Raw genomic sequence first — 18722 nt, 5'->3', positions numbered from 1 at the left:
ATCATTTGAGTGAAAACTAAAAGAGGAAGTAGACTGAGTAGAGGGACTGACATATAATTTTAAATGCAAAATTTGTGTAAATGGTTATTATTACTTTAGCAGTTTGGCTACATTAATTAATGCTATGTTCAATTAAGTTGATAGTAATTACTCATTTCATAATACTATGAAAATAATTAAATGCTTTCAAGATAATTATCATAAACAAATTTAAAAAAAGATTTTCATCAAACATTTTTTTTCATATACCTATTAATATCATGAATGTAGGTAATTTGTTATTTTTTGGTTACCTACATTTTTTTTTATCCAACGTCCAATATTTTTAATATATTTTATCACACTATTTCCGAAATGAACAATATTTACTTGTTGTAGGTCAATCAGAAATTGTGTGCCTGTTATTGAACAACTGTCTAAAACTAGAGATTGATGCCAGAAACTGTTTGGGCTTCACACCACTAATGAAGGCTGCTCTTCAGGGGCGCACGAAATGCGCGAAATTTCTACTGTATGCAGGTATTAAATACATAATATTTAATAAGTTATGGTTATCCTTATCCCACCTTATGTTACTTTACCTTAAAGATAAATGATGGTGCATGTTGATCATGGTACTTCATAGTTAATATATAGAAATATTATCCAAAAGAATGATGATATGTTAAAGAAGTATTTTTTATAGGATGGGTATATATTTATAATTTATTACCTAAGACCTAGGTTCTCATAATTACTTTTTAATACAAATTGGAAAATAAGAGTAAAATATTGATTTTTTTGTAAATTATAAGTTAGATATCAGTTAATATTACACTTGGAGAATTTATGGCGTTGTTAAATGGTATTAAAATCCCGTTCTTAACTGTATAGGTACCCAGACTTAAATAACATTTAATATCAGTATAATAGCTGTATGGCTGTATACCAGTTCATTCCTTTCTAATGATTTTTTTAATAATTAGCGGATTGTATTATGTATACTATAATAATAAAATATATTTAATGTACTTAGGTATACTATCATTATAATTTATAACACTTATATTGTAATGTGCAGTTATCCATCAAAGGTTATAAAAAATAAAGTTGTAACTTGATGGTTATAGGTGTTAAGCTGAAATAAGAAAGCCACAGGATTACAGGAATAATATGATGGTTGTTCTTTTCCTGTCATGAGGTGATTGTGAGTTAGGTCAGAATGGCTGATTTGAAGTCTATTAATAATAGTTTGAGTACCTACGCCTGGGAAAAATAAAATCATGATTCCGAAGGTAGTCGAACGGCTTAATTTATCTTAACTTATCGTTTGAGTTTTCTACTGTATTTCCATTTGTTTTCATTGATTTTTTTTAGGTTAGGTTATATAAGGTTTTTCGATTAGAGTGTTGTGGATTCTACAGATCCGTGTGGGTATTTGTTTTGTTTTTTGCAGGGGTTTCTACTTTTTTATTGCGGACGATATTGTTGTATCTGGAAATCCAGACGAATGAGTAAAATAAAAATGTATACCTATGGAGTTTCTCTTGATATACTTGTTAAGATACCTAATGCAATTACATTTCTCAAATATATAATTATTGGTTGTTTTTTCAATTCGTTATGTTGGGAGAAATTTAGATTAGGTGGCTTTTAGCAGTCCTCTTCGTTTTTACTCGTCATATACCTATATGACTATTAATTTAGTATTCGATGTACGATATACCTATTATCTATATAAATACACATATGTAACAGTATAATGTTTAATCCTTGAAAATTTATCATTTTACTGTGGGGTATATAAAATAGTTAAATAATGTCTCAATGTCTCATTATTATTATATATTATTATCATTATTATTGTTACAATATAGTGTTTATACTATAATATTGCAATAACCATAATTAATATTTACTATGCTATCCTTATTTTTTATGTATGCTGCCCAATTGAATGTTGAGCTATTATAACTTTTAGTTAGAAGCTAATAAAAGAAAAAATATTTCAAACAAAGTATTCTGCAGTAGCTACAACTATTTTCAATTGTCATACTTGGAAAGTTTATTTGATATTTGATCGTTGTCTGTTATACGGACATTATGACCATTCTTTTCTGTCAGTGTTTTTGGAAGCATTTCAGAAAATGTTAGAGTGCTAGAGTCTTTGTTTTAGTATAATAAATGAAACAATATGTATGTGTGAGTTGCCAGATGTATATTTTTAAATTCTATATTAAATTAAAGTGAATTAATTGATTTGCTATGTATTATGAGATTTTATCAGATACAACTTTTTTTAAGTTTTTAATGTTGATGTTTGTTTTCTTTACAAGGATAGATGCACATATTCCATTGTACTGGGCTATATTATGATTTATTCTAAGTATGTTTTTGACTTTTTTTTCTAGTGACATAAGTTAATAATGCTGTCAATTGGGCTACTTCTGAAAGCTTCAATAGCCATTCTAAAACTTCCATTGTGAATTGGGTCTTGTGTTTTTAGAACTGTTTTTTTGGCTCCAGAATAAAATATTGAAACATATTCTAGGTTGAAAGGATTAAGGCTTTGTGAATTGCGTCTTTGAATTATGTTTTCGCTGCGCCCTAATTGGTAGGTACCTATTTAGTTTTATTTTATATTAATAAAGGTTAAACTTGAAAAATTAAATTATGTTTTAAATATTATTATAATAAAATGTATGTATGGTTTCATGTAAGAACCAATTTTGAACTAATCACTTTGTTTAGAATTCTTATTGACATTGATATAATAACATTCTTAATTGAAAATATAAAAATGCCAACGTTTAAATTGTGTGAGTGTTTTATTAGTGTATGTTGTGTGTATATATAGCGCTCCATATTCTGATTAGAAACACGTTTTCTCAATTTCAAATTCAATTCTGTCTGATACGAACCTCGATGACATTTAGTGGACGCGCTAGTGGCTTAGTGGGTCTCTGAGTCCTGACCCTCTCGATAGTAATATTATCAAATATTGCTATTTATTTACCTACTTTTCGTTTTAACGTGTAGAAAAAGGTGATCAAAAGTTACAAACTGCAAACATCAAATTTACTAACTAAAAAATAAAATTTAAAAATAAGTTAAAAAAGTTAAAATATAGTGTTGGTCTTACATAGAATATTACAAACTGTTTATCGTTATAGTCTATATGGTTAAATAACTAACTATAAATACTACATGCATATATCTTATATTTAATTTAATAGCCAATATGTAAATCGTAAATGTTTATGTTAATATTATGCATTGAGTTTCACAATAAATATATTGGATGGTTCAATAAACTCTGTTTGAATTGATTTAGAAAGAGTTTTTTGACAGTATTCTAATACTCAAACTGAAATTGAATATTTTGATAAAATATAGGTTGGCTTTATGGGTAACTGTATTATTATGTAAAGTTTCTTCACTTCCGTAAATTTATTTACAGCACTATGAAAATATAAACGTTACGTCCCAATTTTTCTATAGGCAACCTAGTTCATTGCGGTATTATGCGATCGGCAAGGTGTTGCTTATTAACTGAGTATTAACTAATTGCGATTATAAATAATTTTAATTCCACTCATTGTCTGCTTGTTTATTTTATTCAACTTTAATTCGATCGGTTCAAGAGTATGACTCCGCAGTGGTCTAAAATTTTATTAGGTGAAAATAGATTATTGGAAAGTTTCCAGAACAGATTTTCAGATTTTGTTGGGTATACTATAAAAATAAATCACTCGCCTCTTGTTTATGAGTCAGTAATGAAAATATTAGACTTGTATATCTACATATTCATCAGATAACAGAAATTATTAAATACTATTAGAGTTCTTTTTTCTATAGCTTAATTCAGATAAAGTATAAAACTATTATACCCCTAACCTAAGGCATTGAACTAATTGGGCTCTAACAGTAGGCTTTAATCGTCGGATTTCAAACAATCTTCCACAACCAAATCTAATTTTCTTAATAATGGTTTCTCGTGTCGTGTGATTATTAAACTCTAAGCAGTAAATGAGTAAATACTTTTAGATTAATTTGCCTAACAACCACATTGCGCATCCTATATATTTTTATCTCGAAATTCTATTCAGAACTTTTATTTGACTGTTAAATACTTATTTTGGTATTATAATTTGATATTACTTTTACCTGTTATTACTTATTGATAAAATTAAGATTGTTTTAAACTTCAGTAAGTCCACAAAAAGACGGTTTTGAGTAAATAAAAAAATATATATAATTACGTCTTCGGCAAACTTTGGGTATGGCTTGTCTACATTATTTTTGTGGATAGGCCGTTAAAAAATTGTTAAGTAAAACTTCTTTCTAAATACATATCTAATTTTAAAAAATATATAATATATTAATATTTATTATAATATTATATTATTTATAAATTTATAATGTACTAATTTTAAATTATATCTTTGCAGGATAGGTAAATCGTATATGATACTATCATGGTAGATAACTGGGTAATATTATTAAGTATTAATAATTACAACACTTATTAATTATTAGTATTTCGGATGACCTATTAATAGTACGGCTCACTTAATGAACTATTTTTTAAAACATTAAAAAATACGGAACTTTTTATTTTATTTAAACAATAATTAGCATTAAAAAAAACTAAAAACTAAAATTATATCCGACATCTAAATGTTGTTATCTTTTGTCTGCGTAGGTAGAACAGCAGTTCACGTATTTTTTATAACAAATATTATCAATCAGCATTGTAAATATTTTAGCGGTATCATTTGAGTAGATTATAGTTTTATTTATTTGCGTCATTCTTATACAGCATAAATATGGCGCCAACACTTTTACCTTTTTATTATATTTCGATAATATTTTCAAGTATATAGATACATTATCAGGGCTGTGACTTTGTTGCACTAAAACCCATGAAATATGCACCCAAAAGGCAAAAAAAAAATAACATATTCACTAATAATATAAAATATGCAGAATTAATTCACAATCACATTATATAATGTTTTGACATGTAGGTTGGTATTAATAAATAGTACAAGCCAAGTATTAAAATTGTAAATAAACATACGTGTTTTAGAGAAAAAAATAGATAATCTTTAAAATTAAAATAACGTTGAAAGAATTGATGCAGAATATTTTTTTTACATTTTGTTGAAAAAACTTATGAAGAATGTCGTATTAAATAATTATCTATATATATGAAACAGAGAGGAAAATTGAAATTCCATAAAAACCCAAGAACCAATTTGAATATACCTTTTAAAGATTAAGGGAACTAATTAAAAATTTCGGAACCAATTCGAATTTTCCAAAAAGAATCACACCTAATAATAACCGGCTTCTTGTAATCGACTGACGGTTAAGACTTATGAATGTATTCTGTATTCTTAGTTGTATTAAAAATAATGTTAAATATTTAGGTACCAGTTACCACCAAGTACTATGCCAGCGTATAGTTAAAGTTTAAAATACATAAAATTATCATTGTGAAAGCCACAGAAAAGAAAATATTAGCATCGTGTTCAATACATAATATAATAGTTCATTGTAAGCGTGCAGTGACCTAGCTATAATTGATGCCGACGCTAACTTTAATAAAATATTTGATCAAGTCGTCTTATTTTTAAAATGTTGATCTAAAATAATATACTCATGGGTGTATTCTGTAGGTTAGTATAGTAATAATAATATAATAATAATAATATATAATAATATATAATAATATAACTACCTATAGTTAGTAGGTACCTACTTACTTTTTTTTGTTAGTTGTTAATATTTGCTTTATTTCAACATTATGTATGTTATTTTGTATATATTATCTTTAAGTATTATTTTGTGTTTTTATAAAAAGGGCTTGTCCCCGTGTATTTATGGTAAATAAACTATTGTGACAGGAGCTATATATTAATCCCGCTTGGCATTTATTTATCTTCCAGGGGCATCGCCTACCATGCGGGACACCGGACGCGGCCTGCGAGCCGAACAGTGGGCCAGATTCTGCGGCCGGTACAATTGCGCGGACGCGATCGAGAAACTGGCGCGCAACCGACTCTTGGAACGGACGACGTCGTACGGCCGGTGGGGCAGCGATCCAGAACTGGGTCCGCACATGCTGATCAACGGCCGGTTGATGCAGCCGCCGGCCGCGTCGGCGGTGGCCACGCTCCAGCGTGCGGCCACGCAGCACCACCGCTCGATCAAGTCGAAACTTAAGCGGGCGTTCCGCACGTCGTCCAATCCCGACTCGACCACCGGTACCGCCAACCAGTATTCGCTGGTGTCGCAGCTCACCGGCGCGGCCCTGTGCGCAAGCAGCCCCGCGTTGCCGGTGCACACGCGCGCCAAGCCCATGGTCAAGTCTTTGCTCAGACCGTTGACAGTGCCCAAGGTGACCGTCACCGGACTGCAAGAACCGCTCCAGCAGCAAACGCCCGTCCCGTCGTCCCCGAACGCCGCCGATTCTCGGAGCAAAAAACAGAAGAACAAAAAACGATGATGGTAACCGACAAACGCGGGTTACTGTTTAATTATTATGACTATTACTATGATTACAATTATTTTTACGTGGTACAGGATACAATAAATACCGTGAATTACCCATTTCTTTCTTGAAATAATATGCATAATGACGACTGTACCTACTGCTGCAGTACCTATACAATATATAGTCGTATAGGCGCCGTGTTGAAATTATAAAAAAAATTTTTGGGGGGGGGAGGGGGCAGATAAATAATTAACTTTTTTATTTAACGAACCAATGTAGCTAATTAAATATATATGATGATGAACAACGGACAATAAATTCGTATACTGAGCAAGTATCATATTATGTTTTCGTATTTACGATGGTAATTTATTTAAATGTATCTGATTCATTTTAAAAGTTTTCTGATACAGGATCGACTAAAATTCCCCGACACACTTAACCTTGATTACCTACTGATGTTCTAATTAAATTTAAACCACAGACCTATTAACTATGTTTAGGTCTATGATTTAAACTACCAATATCAGACTGCCGGAGCCATTGTTTTATACTGTTAAAAGTTATGATGGTGCTGCAAAGTACAAATGTAAGTGGCCATATACCTAACTATTATAGCAACCAGTGATTTTTTGAAATCTGGCACCTATGCTTGAGTGGAAAACGGTGAGCGAAAAAAGCTGAATTTGGTACCTAGGCATTAGAAATATTAAAAAACTCTTAATATGGACACAACGTTTTTTAATATCTGCAAAAAGTGGTCTTCATCATTAAATAAATAAATTGTTATTTAACAATAATTATGGAATTTTAACCTCTCGGAAAATTAATATGTGCCATATATCCACGTATCTAATTAATCTAGAGTAAGGTTTTATCTATAGGTAGGCAGTAGGCACTAATTGACTATAATAAGAATCTTTTATAATATGTAGGTACCAACTAAGGCCTATAGGTACTGTAACAGCAGCAGTCAGCTCTTGCATAAGACCATGTTAGTCCATAGATACCTATACCTAACCAACCAATCGACTGGCTATTTTAGGAGATTGTATACTATTATTTCGTTAATCGGATGCAAAATGTTATTTCATACTTACTAATAGTGATCTCGTGAAATTTTATCTTAGATGTATCTAATTTTCTTGTTATTAAATATATCTTCTAATATACTACCTATATAGGTACCTTGCATATTGTAATTTGTATTAAATAATAGGTAGGAATATGTGGCGTTGAAATCACAAATCCATTATCACATAGGTACTATAAAAAAAATAGCTGTATGTAAAATACTTTAGTAGTTTAGTACTTTACCTATCTTATAAGTCAGGCGCTGATCCATAACTCATTAACAGGAACAATTACATTGTTAAGTACCTAGGTATATTATAGGTATCATTTTTTTTGTTTGAAAATGTCAATGCATTTAAATTGAAATTAGAAAGTGGAGTTTCTGTGTTATTTAACTTAATGTACCTAATAAGGATGATAACCGGGATTATACATAAAATATGGGTTAAGTTTAGTCTAGTAGGTACAGTAATAGCCAGTAGGTAGGTACACCTACTTTTTATACACAGGCAATTTTTAAAAATTGTTCAACTTAAGTAAATTAATATTAATCACTATTAATATATTATCATTAGTAAGTATTTAATAATAAATGATGCAAAATATAAAAACCATAGTGGGGTAAGAAAGAGCTTATCGACACACTGAATCTACGCCTGCTACATAATTCCTATGATTCTTAAAGTATATAAAGAATAAGAATTTTTTGTTTTGTATTCCTACCGTTAAAAATAATATTACTTACTTATACCTTTCATTGAAAAAAAAATAGATTTTAAATGTAATTTCTAGTTTAAAATGTTGTTTATACTTTAAACTTCTTCAAGAAGCATTGTTACGAAGTTTGGAAGGTACCTAACCTAGTACCTTATACTCACATGAAATATTAGAAACTACTAATATAAAATGTTTAATATATGGTGAACAATAAAAAGCTTAACAAAGCACAAGTAGAAAATCAACTATCAAGAAAAATATGAAATAGTTGCTAACGTAAGTCAATTTTTTTAACTAGATTTTAATTTACCGATAATTATTTATTTATTTCCAAATATCTATTTTTATACATATTTTAGTTGATCTGTAAACTCAAAAATTATGCATTCACATTTGCTGTCACCTACCACTTGTCCACTTACCTAGCTAATACTAAAATACTTATGTATCCATAAGGCCATAAATAGCAAGATTTAAGTATTAGTCCCTACAACTGCTCCATTTTTTTTTAGGTAAGATAAATATCTGCATTATGAATATTAAAGCTACTGAGTTTAGGTTAATGTAAAATTAGATACCTACCTGCCTAGTTTAAATACAAAATAAAATATAGTTAGTACTGTTTCAGTATACATTTTTAAATTACGTTTTAATCATGGATAGCTGATTTATGATTTAGGTAGGTATCTTCTAGGTATGTAAATTGTATAGGGAAGTCGGTAGGTATTTAAAATATTTTAATATTTAATTGCATTTTTTTTTTTGATAGTAACTATATAAGGAAGACCTATTTTTTTTTTTGAAAACTACAGTTTATGGCCAATTGGTTTTTATTGACCTGGATTAAGCCTAACTATTTTTTTAAAATTAATTTAGATTGTACCTACATAATTTAAAAATATGTAACAATTATGTCACTGAGTCAAATAGACAATAGATAAAATATAATATTAAAAAGTACTAATTTAATCTTAAAATAATATTTAAAAATTACTAATTTAATCTTAAAATAATATTTAAAAATTAATATACACTTATCTTTACGCCTGTCACTTGTTCATTATCCAATTATTCAAGGATATAATATCATATATCAGTATTATTAATTATTATGAATTACGATAAGCCGGATTATGTAGGTTTAGTAACTAGGTAGTAGGTACCTACCTAATACCTAATACTATATGCATTGTCCTTAGTTATGATTTTTGCTGTAACTTACTATACCTTTTATTATCTATTATTAATGGATATTCAAAATTTACCAGAATTTAAGTATAATTTTAAGTTGGTCCTTTATTTTATTTTACAAATTTCTTTATTAAGACACAATTTTGCTAAATATAATTATTAAATTTACAATGATATTAAATGATATAATTTAAAAATATTTATTATGCATTACATATTTTATACTTTTGTATTTATTCATTTTCCCCATTTGAAATACAATATTATATTCCTGTTATTTCTCTTCAACCATTATGATACAAATATTTAAATATCTTGAAACAGGAAACATAGTGGTAGCCACTGGTGTATAATATCCTATATTACTTTTCTGAATTGTAAGTAATAGGTATTTTATGTGTAACTTAATTATTTTTCATTAGATTTTTTTAAACTCCAAATTATTATGTTCAAATTAGCTTAGAACTCAGTGAAATTAATTTTATCCAAAACTGTAGGATACTTTCTAATATCATAAAAATGTTTATGTAACATGATTCAAAAATGTATTAAATGATCTATGAAATATAATTGTACAAAATGACCGATGTCAACGAATGAATGTTAATATTCTCAATTATTAAGGTGCTCTTACAGATATTGTGTATTAACTATTTTAAATTAATATGTATATCATTGCCTAATGTAAAATATTTTTTCATTACTGTTATTATAATTATGATGAATATTAAATACTAAATACACAAACAAGTCAATAAACCATATCATAGAAATGTTATTTTTTACCATTGTTCGAAGTATATTATATGTTATGAAGTTTATAAACTACCTGCCTAACTAACGGTCTGATTACAAAAAAAAACTATCTATTATATTACTCTAACATTATATTATCGATAATGGCACTGTATTGTAAGGTTAAATGATAATTACTATGATGTATGGTTTAACAAAACATACAAACTATTTCCCAAATCCTAAAATTAAATTACTTATATAAATGTTTAATTTTTTACAGAACAAAATATTTGTTTGCACAACAGATAGAAATATTATTCTGAAAGTAAAGTCCATGGCTTGGAGCCAATTGGCATTAATCAATTACACTAAGATGTAAGGCAAATTAAATTTTTTTAATTTTAAACAAATAATAAAATCATAAAGTTTGGTATTATAAGTTAAATACACATTAAAAATAAACTAAACATTATTATTATTATATAGGAACTTCGAGGTACTGAAAACTCGAAAACATTACATTTATAATTCTAACAAAATATATAAATATAAACTTAGTCTTTAATTTGGTTTACCTACAAAATTTATAAATTTATACTTAATGAGCGTTTATAGAATGTGATTCTAGTGTTATATACTTTTATCGGACAATATTATAGTATAACAAATGATACCTAATAAATATTTCTAAAATTAAAACACTATAAATATGATGAAGGCATTCCTTAATAAAATGTAATGTTAACATAATAAGAATATTAATATTGTGATTTTTGTTTTAAAATTATCCATCATATACAGATTTAATGCCTTGACCAATAGCATTTATAAAAAATACAATTCTTAGATTATGTTGAAGTAAATATCAATTTGGTTTTATCACAGTTAATGTATAAATAATTATGATTTTATGATAGGTACATAACAAAAAATAATATTGCAACTTATAGCTCTTCATTAAATTGTTTATTTCTTCTTCGCCTTTTAGCTCTACTATTTGATAGCAGTTCACATGCTTGCTGTACTTCAAAGAATCGATTTTGCACGTCTTTCCTAGTTACATCATCTTTAGCTTTGTCTGGATGATATTTAACTGCTAATGTTCTACATTGATTTTTTATTTCAGTTTGTGAAGCTCCTGATCTTAATTCCAGCACCTTAAATATAAAATAATAGGTATGATTTATTATAACTTATATGTAAATATATGGACATCATTTTAGCTCAAAAACTAATGCACATCAATAGAACACAGATTTGTATGCACTAAAAAGTATAATAATATGCAGTAAAATAAATGAAAATATGCAAACATTTTATTAGTTTATAAGTTTAACAACTTAATTAGGAGTACTTGATGCAAAATAAATAACATTTTTAGTTAAATTGCTCGGCAAGATTAAATACTAGAAAGTTAACTTCCTGCTAAAAATTATAAAATTTATAAGTTAATCAAAAATATTATGTTTTTAGTCAACAATAGATAATATTTAAATTGTCTACTTGACAAAGTATTACATTATACATTTATAAGATTTTGAAAACTAAAAATTTAACTTCACTCCAGTAATAGTCAAGCATCAAAGTATGCATCAATATTAATATAAAATACAAATTCTTAATAACTTGAAACTATTATGATTTGCGAAGATAACTGACAAAAATGCATAAATATAAAAAAAGAAGCAAATATACAATTTCATAAAAATCTGAGCCCAATTCATAAATAATAATGTTGTCAAAGTGTATAGAAATTCTACATTTTAAGAATTCATTCGATGTAAGTTTACATAAATTTAGTTTTATACAATTTTTTCATATTTTACATACCAAATATATTCATTTTTAATTTTTTAATGTTTTATCAAATCGTATAATCTCACCTTAAAAGCATTTTGTTCACCCGAAGGATCAGATAATGTAACTATTTGTCGCCAAGTCTCCATCCACCCATGTGCTTGGGCAAATTGCCATACATCAATAAATGATTGTTTTACGTCTAACCACCAGGGTGAACTGAAAAAATGACCTAGTGCTTCATGGAATGGTACTTCGTCTCCATCTTCATCAGTCACTTTGGCGTTGAAGTACAAATAACTACTCCATAAAGCCATGTATAATAAACAGCACATACTAATCACAATGATTCGCCTGAAAATTGAGTTGCATAAGTAAGTAAATATTTAACAAATAAGACATCCACAAAAACTTTAAAAACAAATAATTAATTTTGATAAAAATACTAAAAATTTGAATATGATTTATTTATTTTTTATGATGAATTCTTACAATATTGAAGATTTATTTTTCATAAATGCTTACTTTAAGGTGCCTGGAATCTTCTGGTTTTTTGGTCTCCACTGTTTTTCCAAATGATCAAATGACCATGCTGCAGTTAATATCATTATGGCAAACGATGTAGATTCATCAATGTCATAGCCCCATTTATCAAAAATAAATGATTTCAATGGATTACCAACCATGGGTACTAAATATGCACATATTAAAGGCCATTTAATCGATCCTGTTTCATGACCAATATTACCCACAGCCCATACACCTAAAAATCAATCAACAACAATATATAAGTACTTGGTAAATATTAAATTAATTTTACTTAATAATAATTTAAGAACTCCTATGTGGAGTCTAATGGAAAAATCAAGTCATAAAATTGTACAACTAATGACCGTAATAATATGAGCTTAATCATATTATTTTTGTTTTTAATAATTAATATAGTCAATGAAAACATTATCTACGTTATTGGATTTCTAATTAATTAATAATCATATATTTTACCTAATAGATATTAAGCAAAGAACAATTTTTTTGAACTCACAAATTAAAAAATAGAGGTTGAGTATTACTAAAACAAATTAAAAGGTAATATGCTGATACTTATAATATGAGGGTTACTATTTATCATATAAATTATGAATTACTTACCTATAGCTGCAGCTAGAGGTGTAAATATTTGTAACCATTGCCAACTAAGACCTGCGACATTATCTTCAGGTATTGCTAAGGATACAACAGTACTGAAAAGATAAGCCACTACTACCATTCCAGTGAATCGAACCGTAGAAAATGGTGGCTGAAATATAGTAAACAAAGTCAGACGTTATAGTTTTAACTCATAATAAAAGATTCACATTAACTATGTAATAATTCAGTTATGACTTAAGTTAGTAAATATAAATTATTTTCTATTATTTAAAGATTTGAGCTGTGATTTGGTTATATATTCCTAATAGGTAACTAATCTTACAATATAAAACAAAATGTAATACGATTAATATAGACAAATAAACTGCATAACACGTAAATGGTAAATAGTAAATATTTTACGATATTATATATTATAAAATTGATTTCTAGTTCATAATTAATTATCTTACACATTATTTTATTTTTTTATTGAATAAACATTTGCTTAAATTATAACATAGGTAATATAATACTTATTTAGTTCTTTAAACTTAGGTTTAATATTTAGTTAAAATAATTTTGATAATATGTATATTATTGATTATAATCAAATACTATAAATGATTTATAGTATTTGTTATAATGAAATGCCTAATGAGTAATCACAGAAATATACACTTTAATAAGTACATTTAAATGTATACATATATTTTATTTATGTATTCATTTTTATATTATTGTAATACATTAATTTATTAGTTCTAGATTTCTGTAGATTACTACGATGATCGATTATTATTTTACAGTTCAAAATCCATCAAATCAACCATCTCGAAATACTAAATAACACAACCAAACACAACATTGTCATTTGTTACAATAATATTGGATGTTTAAAAAATATTTCAAAAACATTCTCCAACGGTTTTTCCAAAGGCGTCGGAGAATAATATTGTTGTTTTGGGGAATACAGATAAGATAACAATTTATGATTGATATAAAAAATAAATAAAAAGACAAAAATTTGGAATTTTTGTAAAGAAGAATGGAAAAAAAAATGGTACCTCACCTCCATCGATAAGCCCCATTATGTCAAGGGCCACTTGCGCGGCCCTCCCATTACATACTGTATATCTAGGACCAGTCGAAATCGCCCACGCCCGCCCTACGGATCACGGACACGTCGGGACGTGCACCGTTCACTTCCGTCATTTGGTCGGACGAGCGGGGCGGAATCGAACGGCCGTGAGGCCGGTGCACTCTCTGCCGCAGGTCCGGGGACTTTCCTCAGGTCGAAATGTGGACAATCGGTAACCGCTCGGTTACCGCGCCAAGAGTGTAGACCCGATGGTAAGGTAACGGAGGCGAGGTGAAGGGTAAGAGTCTGAACGTTTCTTATATACTACGTGATTCTGTTTAGCAGTCACAAGTGAGAGCGTTTTGAAATCAAAAACCGCCATCTAGCGATGAAATCAAACTTCACTAGTTTATTGGACGTGTGCAGGATGTCGCTAAAGTATTAGTTTACGCTATATTATTGTACCTATCCCAAACCGTCGCGATACCGTTGATCTTGTATAATGTTATGCAAAATGACCAGTAATATTACCGAAACTGGTTTATCCAAAAAAAACCGTTATGATACTATAGTATTTTAATCACTGAACTATATACCAGAGTATAAAGTTCGGTGGTTTTTATGTACGTAATGAATTTTATGTGTTAAAGCCTTAAGGGGGGATACTCACTCACAATCAGCGTGTCGTGTTTATTCCGAAATATCTAAGAAATAAAAAAATGAATATACTAATATCGTGATTATTTATTTAAGAATTAGGATTATCAGTGAACGATCTAACCAGAATGTAACTACACGTCAACACGGTCAAAAGTAACTTTCAACTGTTGGAGATCATTATAATAATAAAATATTCTACTTCGCAATAATCAATATAGCATCGTGTTGGTGGACACTAGTAAATATTTACAACCTCATTTCGGTAAGTCAATAAGAAAAAAAGTATTTTATACAATTATACGACACAACGAGTTGTGAACCCTTCTTAATAGCAGGCAATGTAATAATACCATTTCTATGAAATAAAGGTGATCAACCTTCATATTGTGTTTGTGTAGTATTCTCAAGGTTAAATTCCTAACGTGTCCAAGTGCCGAACTCTCCTCACAGAAGGGGCCGGTTAACAAATATATTATTATTTGGAAAATTAATTTTTGTTAGCGAAAAGAATTGTTGTTATGGTGACATTATATTATATTTATATAGTTCTCGTCGATACAGTCTATACATATATTATAGGTTTGTACTCAAAAGTCGAGTCTTTTATCCAACAAAAACAAATTATAGATATTGTTATGTGTTATCCTTTAATCTTTAGCCTTTATTGTTGTTTTCAAAGCAATAAAAAAAGTCACAGACAACAGGGTAGGTTTATAATATTTCAGAATGCTCGTAAAACTATGACACATATGGTATACAATGAATGTTATAAAAAAAAAATGTATTATTTGCAATAGGTTTTATAACTCTTATATAAGTTAAAATATACTTATTTATGAAGCATCTTTTTAGTTAGTAGTTAGGTATCTATAAATTGGTATAACTATAAGTTAAAAATATTTATCATTTGAAACTCTTAAAATGTTGTTTTTACACCATGTCATTCATTGATTAGTATATATATATAAATAAATATAATAGCCAATAATTAATTTAAAATAATTATTTATGTTACAGCCCTTCATATTATATTTTAAGGTTTTGTTTGTTATTTCATTATTTACCTACATATGTAAATAAGTATTAGAAACGCACGTTGTACAATCGTAGATAAGTCCTAGATATGCACATTATATAGTGAACTGTAAAAGATAAGAAACTGTAATAAAATATTGTTGAACCCTAGGTGAAACAAAGATTGAACCATACCACATATTATAGATGGAAATAGCCAATAATCAAAAGTTCATAAATAAAAGTATAGTCAATTTAGAATTTCTTTAAATCATGGCTTTAAGTTATAGTTGTTATTCGTATTTAGATAAATGTATTGAACATCATAAATGATAATTATTGTAGGATTTATATACAATTTTACTCTAATTTCCAGACCAATAAGAATAATAAACTTAACCACGTCACACAAAACAACCACGTATATTATAAGTAAATAATATGCATTAGGCATAAACAGCCAACAGCGACCATATGTGTTATAACTTGTAATATCATATAACTTAATTTCATAGATTATTCGTTGGTTAGTTTCGATCATTTTGGTTCGATAAAGGTATATTTGGCTATATTATACAAAATATTACAATACTTATGTGGTTGACCTATAATATATATTAAAGAACATCGAGTTGCACCTAGTAAGCCGCTTTACATCATTGTAATTATTCTGTCCGAAATCTTAAAATAGGAAGTCTCGAAAAATAATAACGACAAAAATAGGTAACTTATCCGAATTCCAATAAAGGCGACGAACGAGATAAATAATATAAATAATATTAATACTATGTCATCGGACGTTGATGAATCGCTTCGGTGTGTATATATATACATTATATAGGTACTATGTAGGTAGGTGGAATACGGATCGCGTTCCTTTTTTTCGTCTGACACTTTTTTCAAACCAACCGAGACGTTTCCGGCTGCCTCCACGACGTCACATCGTAAACGCAATGTATAAGTATATAAGTATGCCAACGTATACGTTAGGAAAGCTACATATAGGTATTAGGCACCTACCCACTGCATGTATTATTTTCATCGACGACGGTTTTAACAATATCGTCGTCTTGAGGTCGAGTCGATATTCAATAATTAATACACGTCGTATATTAGGTACCTATATGAATATATGTGCACCGAGTCCATCATAATTGTTGAAAACATTTATGTTGTGTGTGGGTGGGTGAAGTTAGGATTTTATGGCAGGAAAACAATTCAGACCATGTACAAACATGTGGAAAAAAGGCTAACAATTATTAAGTACACCTGCTGCAATTACTTACAGTCTACTGATAACTGGAAAACGTGAACATAATAAAGTAAGAAATAGGACACATATAAGTAATGGATAAGTATTAATACCTATATTACCTACCTACTATATTAACCTATTATTAAGTATCACATCATCATTATTATAATACTAAATAGGTACGCTGATATTACACCACCTTGTGGCCAATTTCCAGGTGTACTGGTCACCCCCCCCCCCCTCCAAGTCAATACCTATTGTAGACATTTTTTTAGTATTCTTTAAAACAAATTGTCTTTTTTTGAGGACGCAAACCGAGGAGTATCTATTTTCATGCCGGGTAAACGTCACACTGAGATTATTATAGTTGGACCAACCCACCGCCCCAGATAAATCCAATAGAAGCGCTCACCTTTTCGTACACTCGGACCATGTAGTCGAATTTTTTCATGTACTTTTCGTCCTTGTTGGCGTCAGCCACGTACTCGCCGATGTAGAACAGGTCCCTTAGCCAACCGAATCCGAAATACCCACCGAACGTGCACCACCAGAGAACGCCCTGCAGGTCTCTGCCCAAGTAGAAATGGTGCAGGCCACACACGCCGCCGATCAGCCACAGCAGATACGTAAGCGTTTTGCTCTTGTTGCCGTTGCTGCGGTGATTGCTGTTGCTGTTGCTGTTGTTGCGGATCCGATTGCTGCCACCGCTATTCTCTCCGAAGACACCTTTGCCCATTATTCCCGGTAACCCGAACATACGTGTAAATTAGGTATCGTTGCAATAATTAAATATGCAATAATAATAACTAAACCAATACGCGAGTGTTGTAGCTAAATACAACTACAACAATGGTCGCTGCAAACGAGTACGAGTGAAATTTCTGTGCCGGGCACGATACGTTAACGCGTTACCGATCCGTAATCGTTACTGTCGCGTATATAATAGTAACAATAATAACAACATATAATAACGCGATAGCCGGGCCCCCCCGAACACGTATGCGCTGCGCTTGGCGTCTGGTGGTGCCGAACAAGTGGCACGGGTAACGGGATTCCCGGATGTAGGCCACGCAGTTCAACAGTTGGTCGCGGTCCCCGTGAACGAACCGCATTCACGACGATGACGTCACGTACAGCGCAGGCGCTCGCGAGGCGTTCAACGCCGAACTGGTTGTCGTGGGCCGTCGAGGAGAATGGAGATGCGTTCCACTGCAGTAATACCTTCCTATACCTAGGTACTACTTGTTGTGTCCACTGGCTGTCCATACAATCGTACGATTCGGCCCGACGGACGTAGATACCGATATTTTCGTTTTTCGTCATTTCGTGTTTGCACTTACAAATTACGACCTGCGGTGACCACGATAAATTTAGATTTTAGGATAACCTTGTGATATGACAATAATATGCAAATTACGAATCGTAGTTAAATAATATTTTTATTTTATTTTTGTTTAATAATCAAATGAAAATTATAATTTCTAGAAAAACTCGCTAAACACGATGATGATTTTATTTATTTTCTATACGATGCGATATATAGATAATATAAGTACCTATATCTTGTTGTACTATGGTACTAT

The 18722-nt window shown here is 29.6% G+C and overlaps 2 protein-coding genes across 3 annotated transcripts in view; one reads left to right on the top strand and one right to left on the bottom strand.

The window, feature by feature from the left end:
- The window catches only part of LOC111038499 (NF-kappa-B inhibitor cactus-like), a 28617-nt gene extending 19835 nt beyond the window's left edge, over positions 1–8782 (top strand). The window contains exons 7-9 of one of the 2 annotated variants that reach the window (XR_002604990.1): positions 379–519; positions 5934–8548; positions 8632–8782. Coding sequence is in view for 1 of the 2 variants with exons in the window: in XM_022321624.1 (XP_022177316.1) it covers positions 379–519; positions 5934–6493 (701 nt within the window). In the remaining variant the exon portion in view is untranslated. Of the gene's footprint in view, positions 1–378; positions 520–5933 lie in introns of both variants that reach the window. The other variant, XM_022321624.1, reaches the window with a different exon arrangement.
- A 1436-nt stretch (positions 8783–10218) lies between these two features.
- LOC111038500 (dnaJ homolog subfamily C member 22) lies at positions 10219–18171 on the bottom strand. Its single transcript, XM_022321625.1, has 5 exons — positions 17552–18171; positions 13151–13298; positions 12524–12761; positions 12085–12352; positions 10219–11358 (listed from the first exon to the last, which is right to left on the bottom strand). The coding sequence occupies exons 1-5, from the start codon at positions 17894–17896 to the stop codon at positions 11146–11148; spliced, it is 1212 nt and encodes a 403-aa protein (XP_022177317.1). The 5' UTR covers positions 17897–18171; the 3' UTR covers positions 10219–11145.
- Between the last annotated feature and the right edge of the window lie 551 nt (positions 18172–18722).

The sequence above is a fragment of the Myzus persicae genome, unplaced genomic scaffold, assembly GCF_001856785.1.
Source record: "Myzus persicae strain clone G006 unplaced genomic scaffold, MPER_G0061.0, whole genome shotgun sequence".
In the NCBI taxonomy this organism is placed as follows: Eukaryota; Metazoa; Arthropoda; class Insecta; order Hemiptera; family Aphididae; genus Myzus; species Myzus persicae.
Note: the sequence above shows the minus strand (reverse complement) of the source record. Positions and strands in the feature narration are given on the sequence as shown.

Excerpts from the sequence above, each read along its gene's own strand:
- LOC111038500 (XM_022321625.1), bottom strand. The coding sequence starts at position 17,896 with ATGTTCGGGTTACCGGGAATAATGGGCAAAGGTGTCTTCGGAGAGAAT. Across the intron at positions 12,353-12,523 it reads AAGATTCCAGGCACCTTAAA|GCGAATCATTGTGATTAGTA; the intron begins GTAAGCATTTAT and ends CTCAATTTTCAG. Across the intron at positions 11,359-12,084 it reads GTGAACAAAATGCTTTTAAG|GTGCTGGAATTAAGATCAGG; the intron begins GTGAGATTATAC and ends TTTATATTTAAG.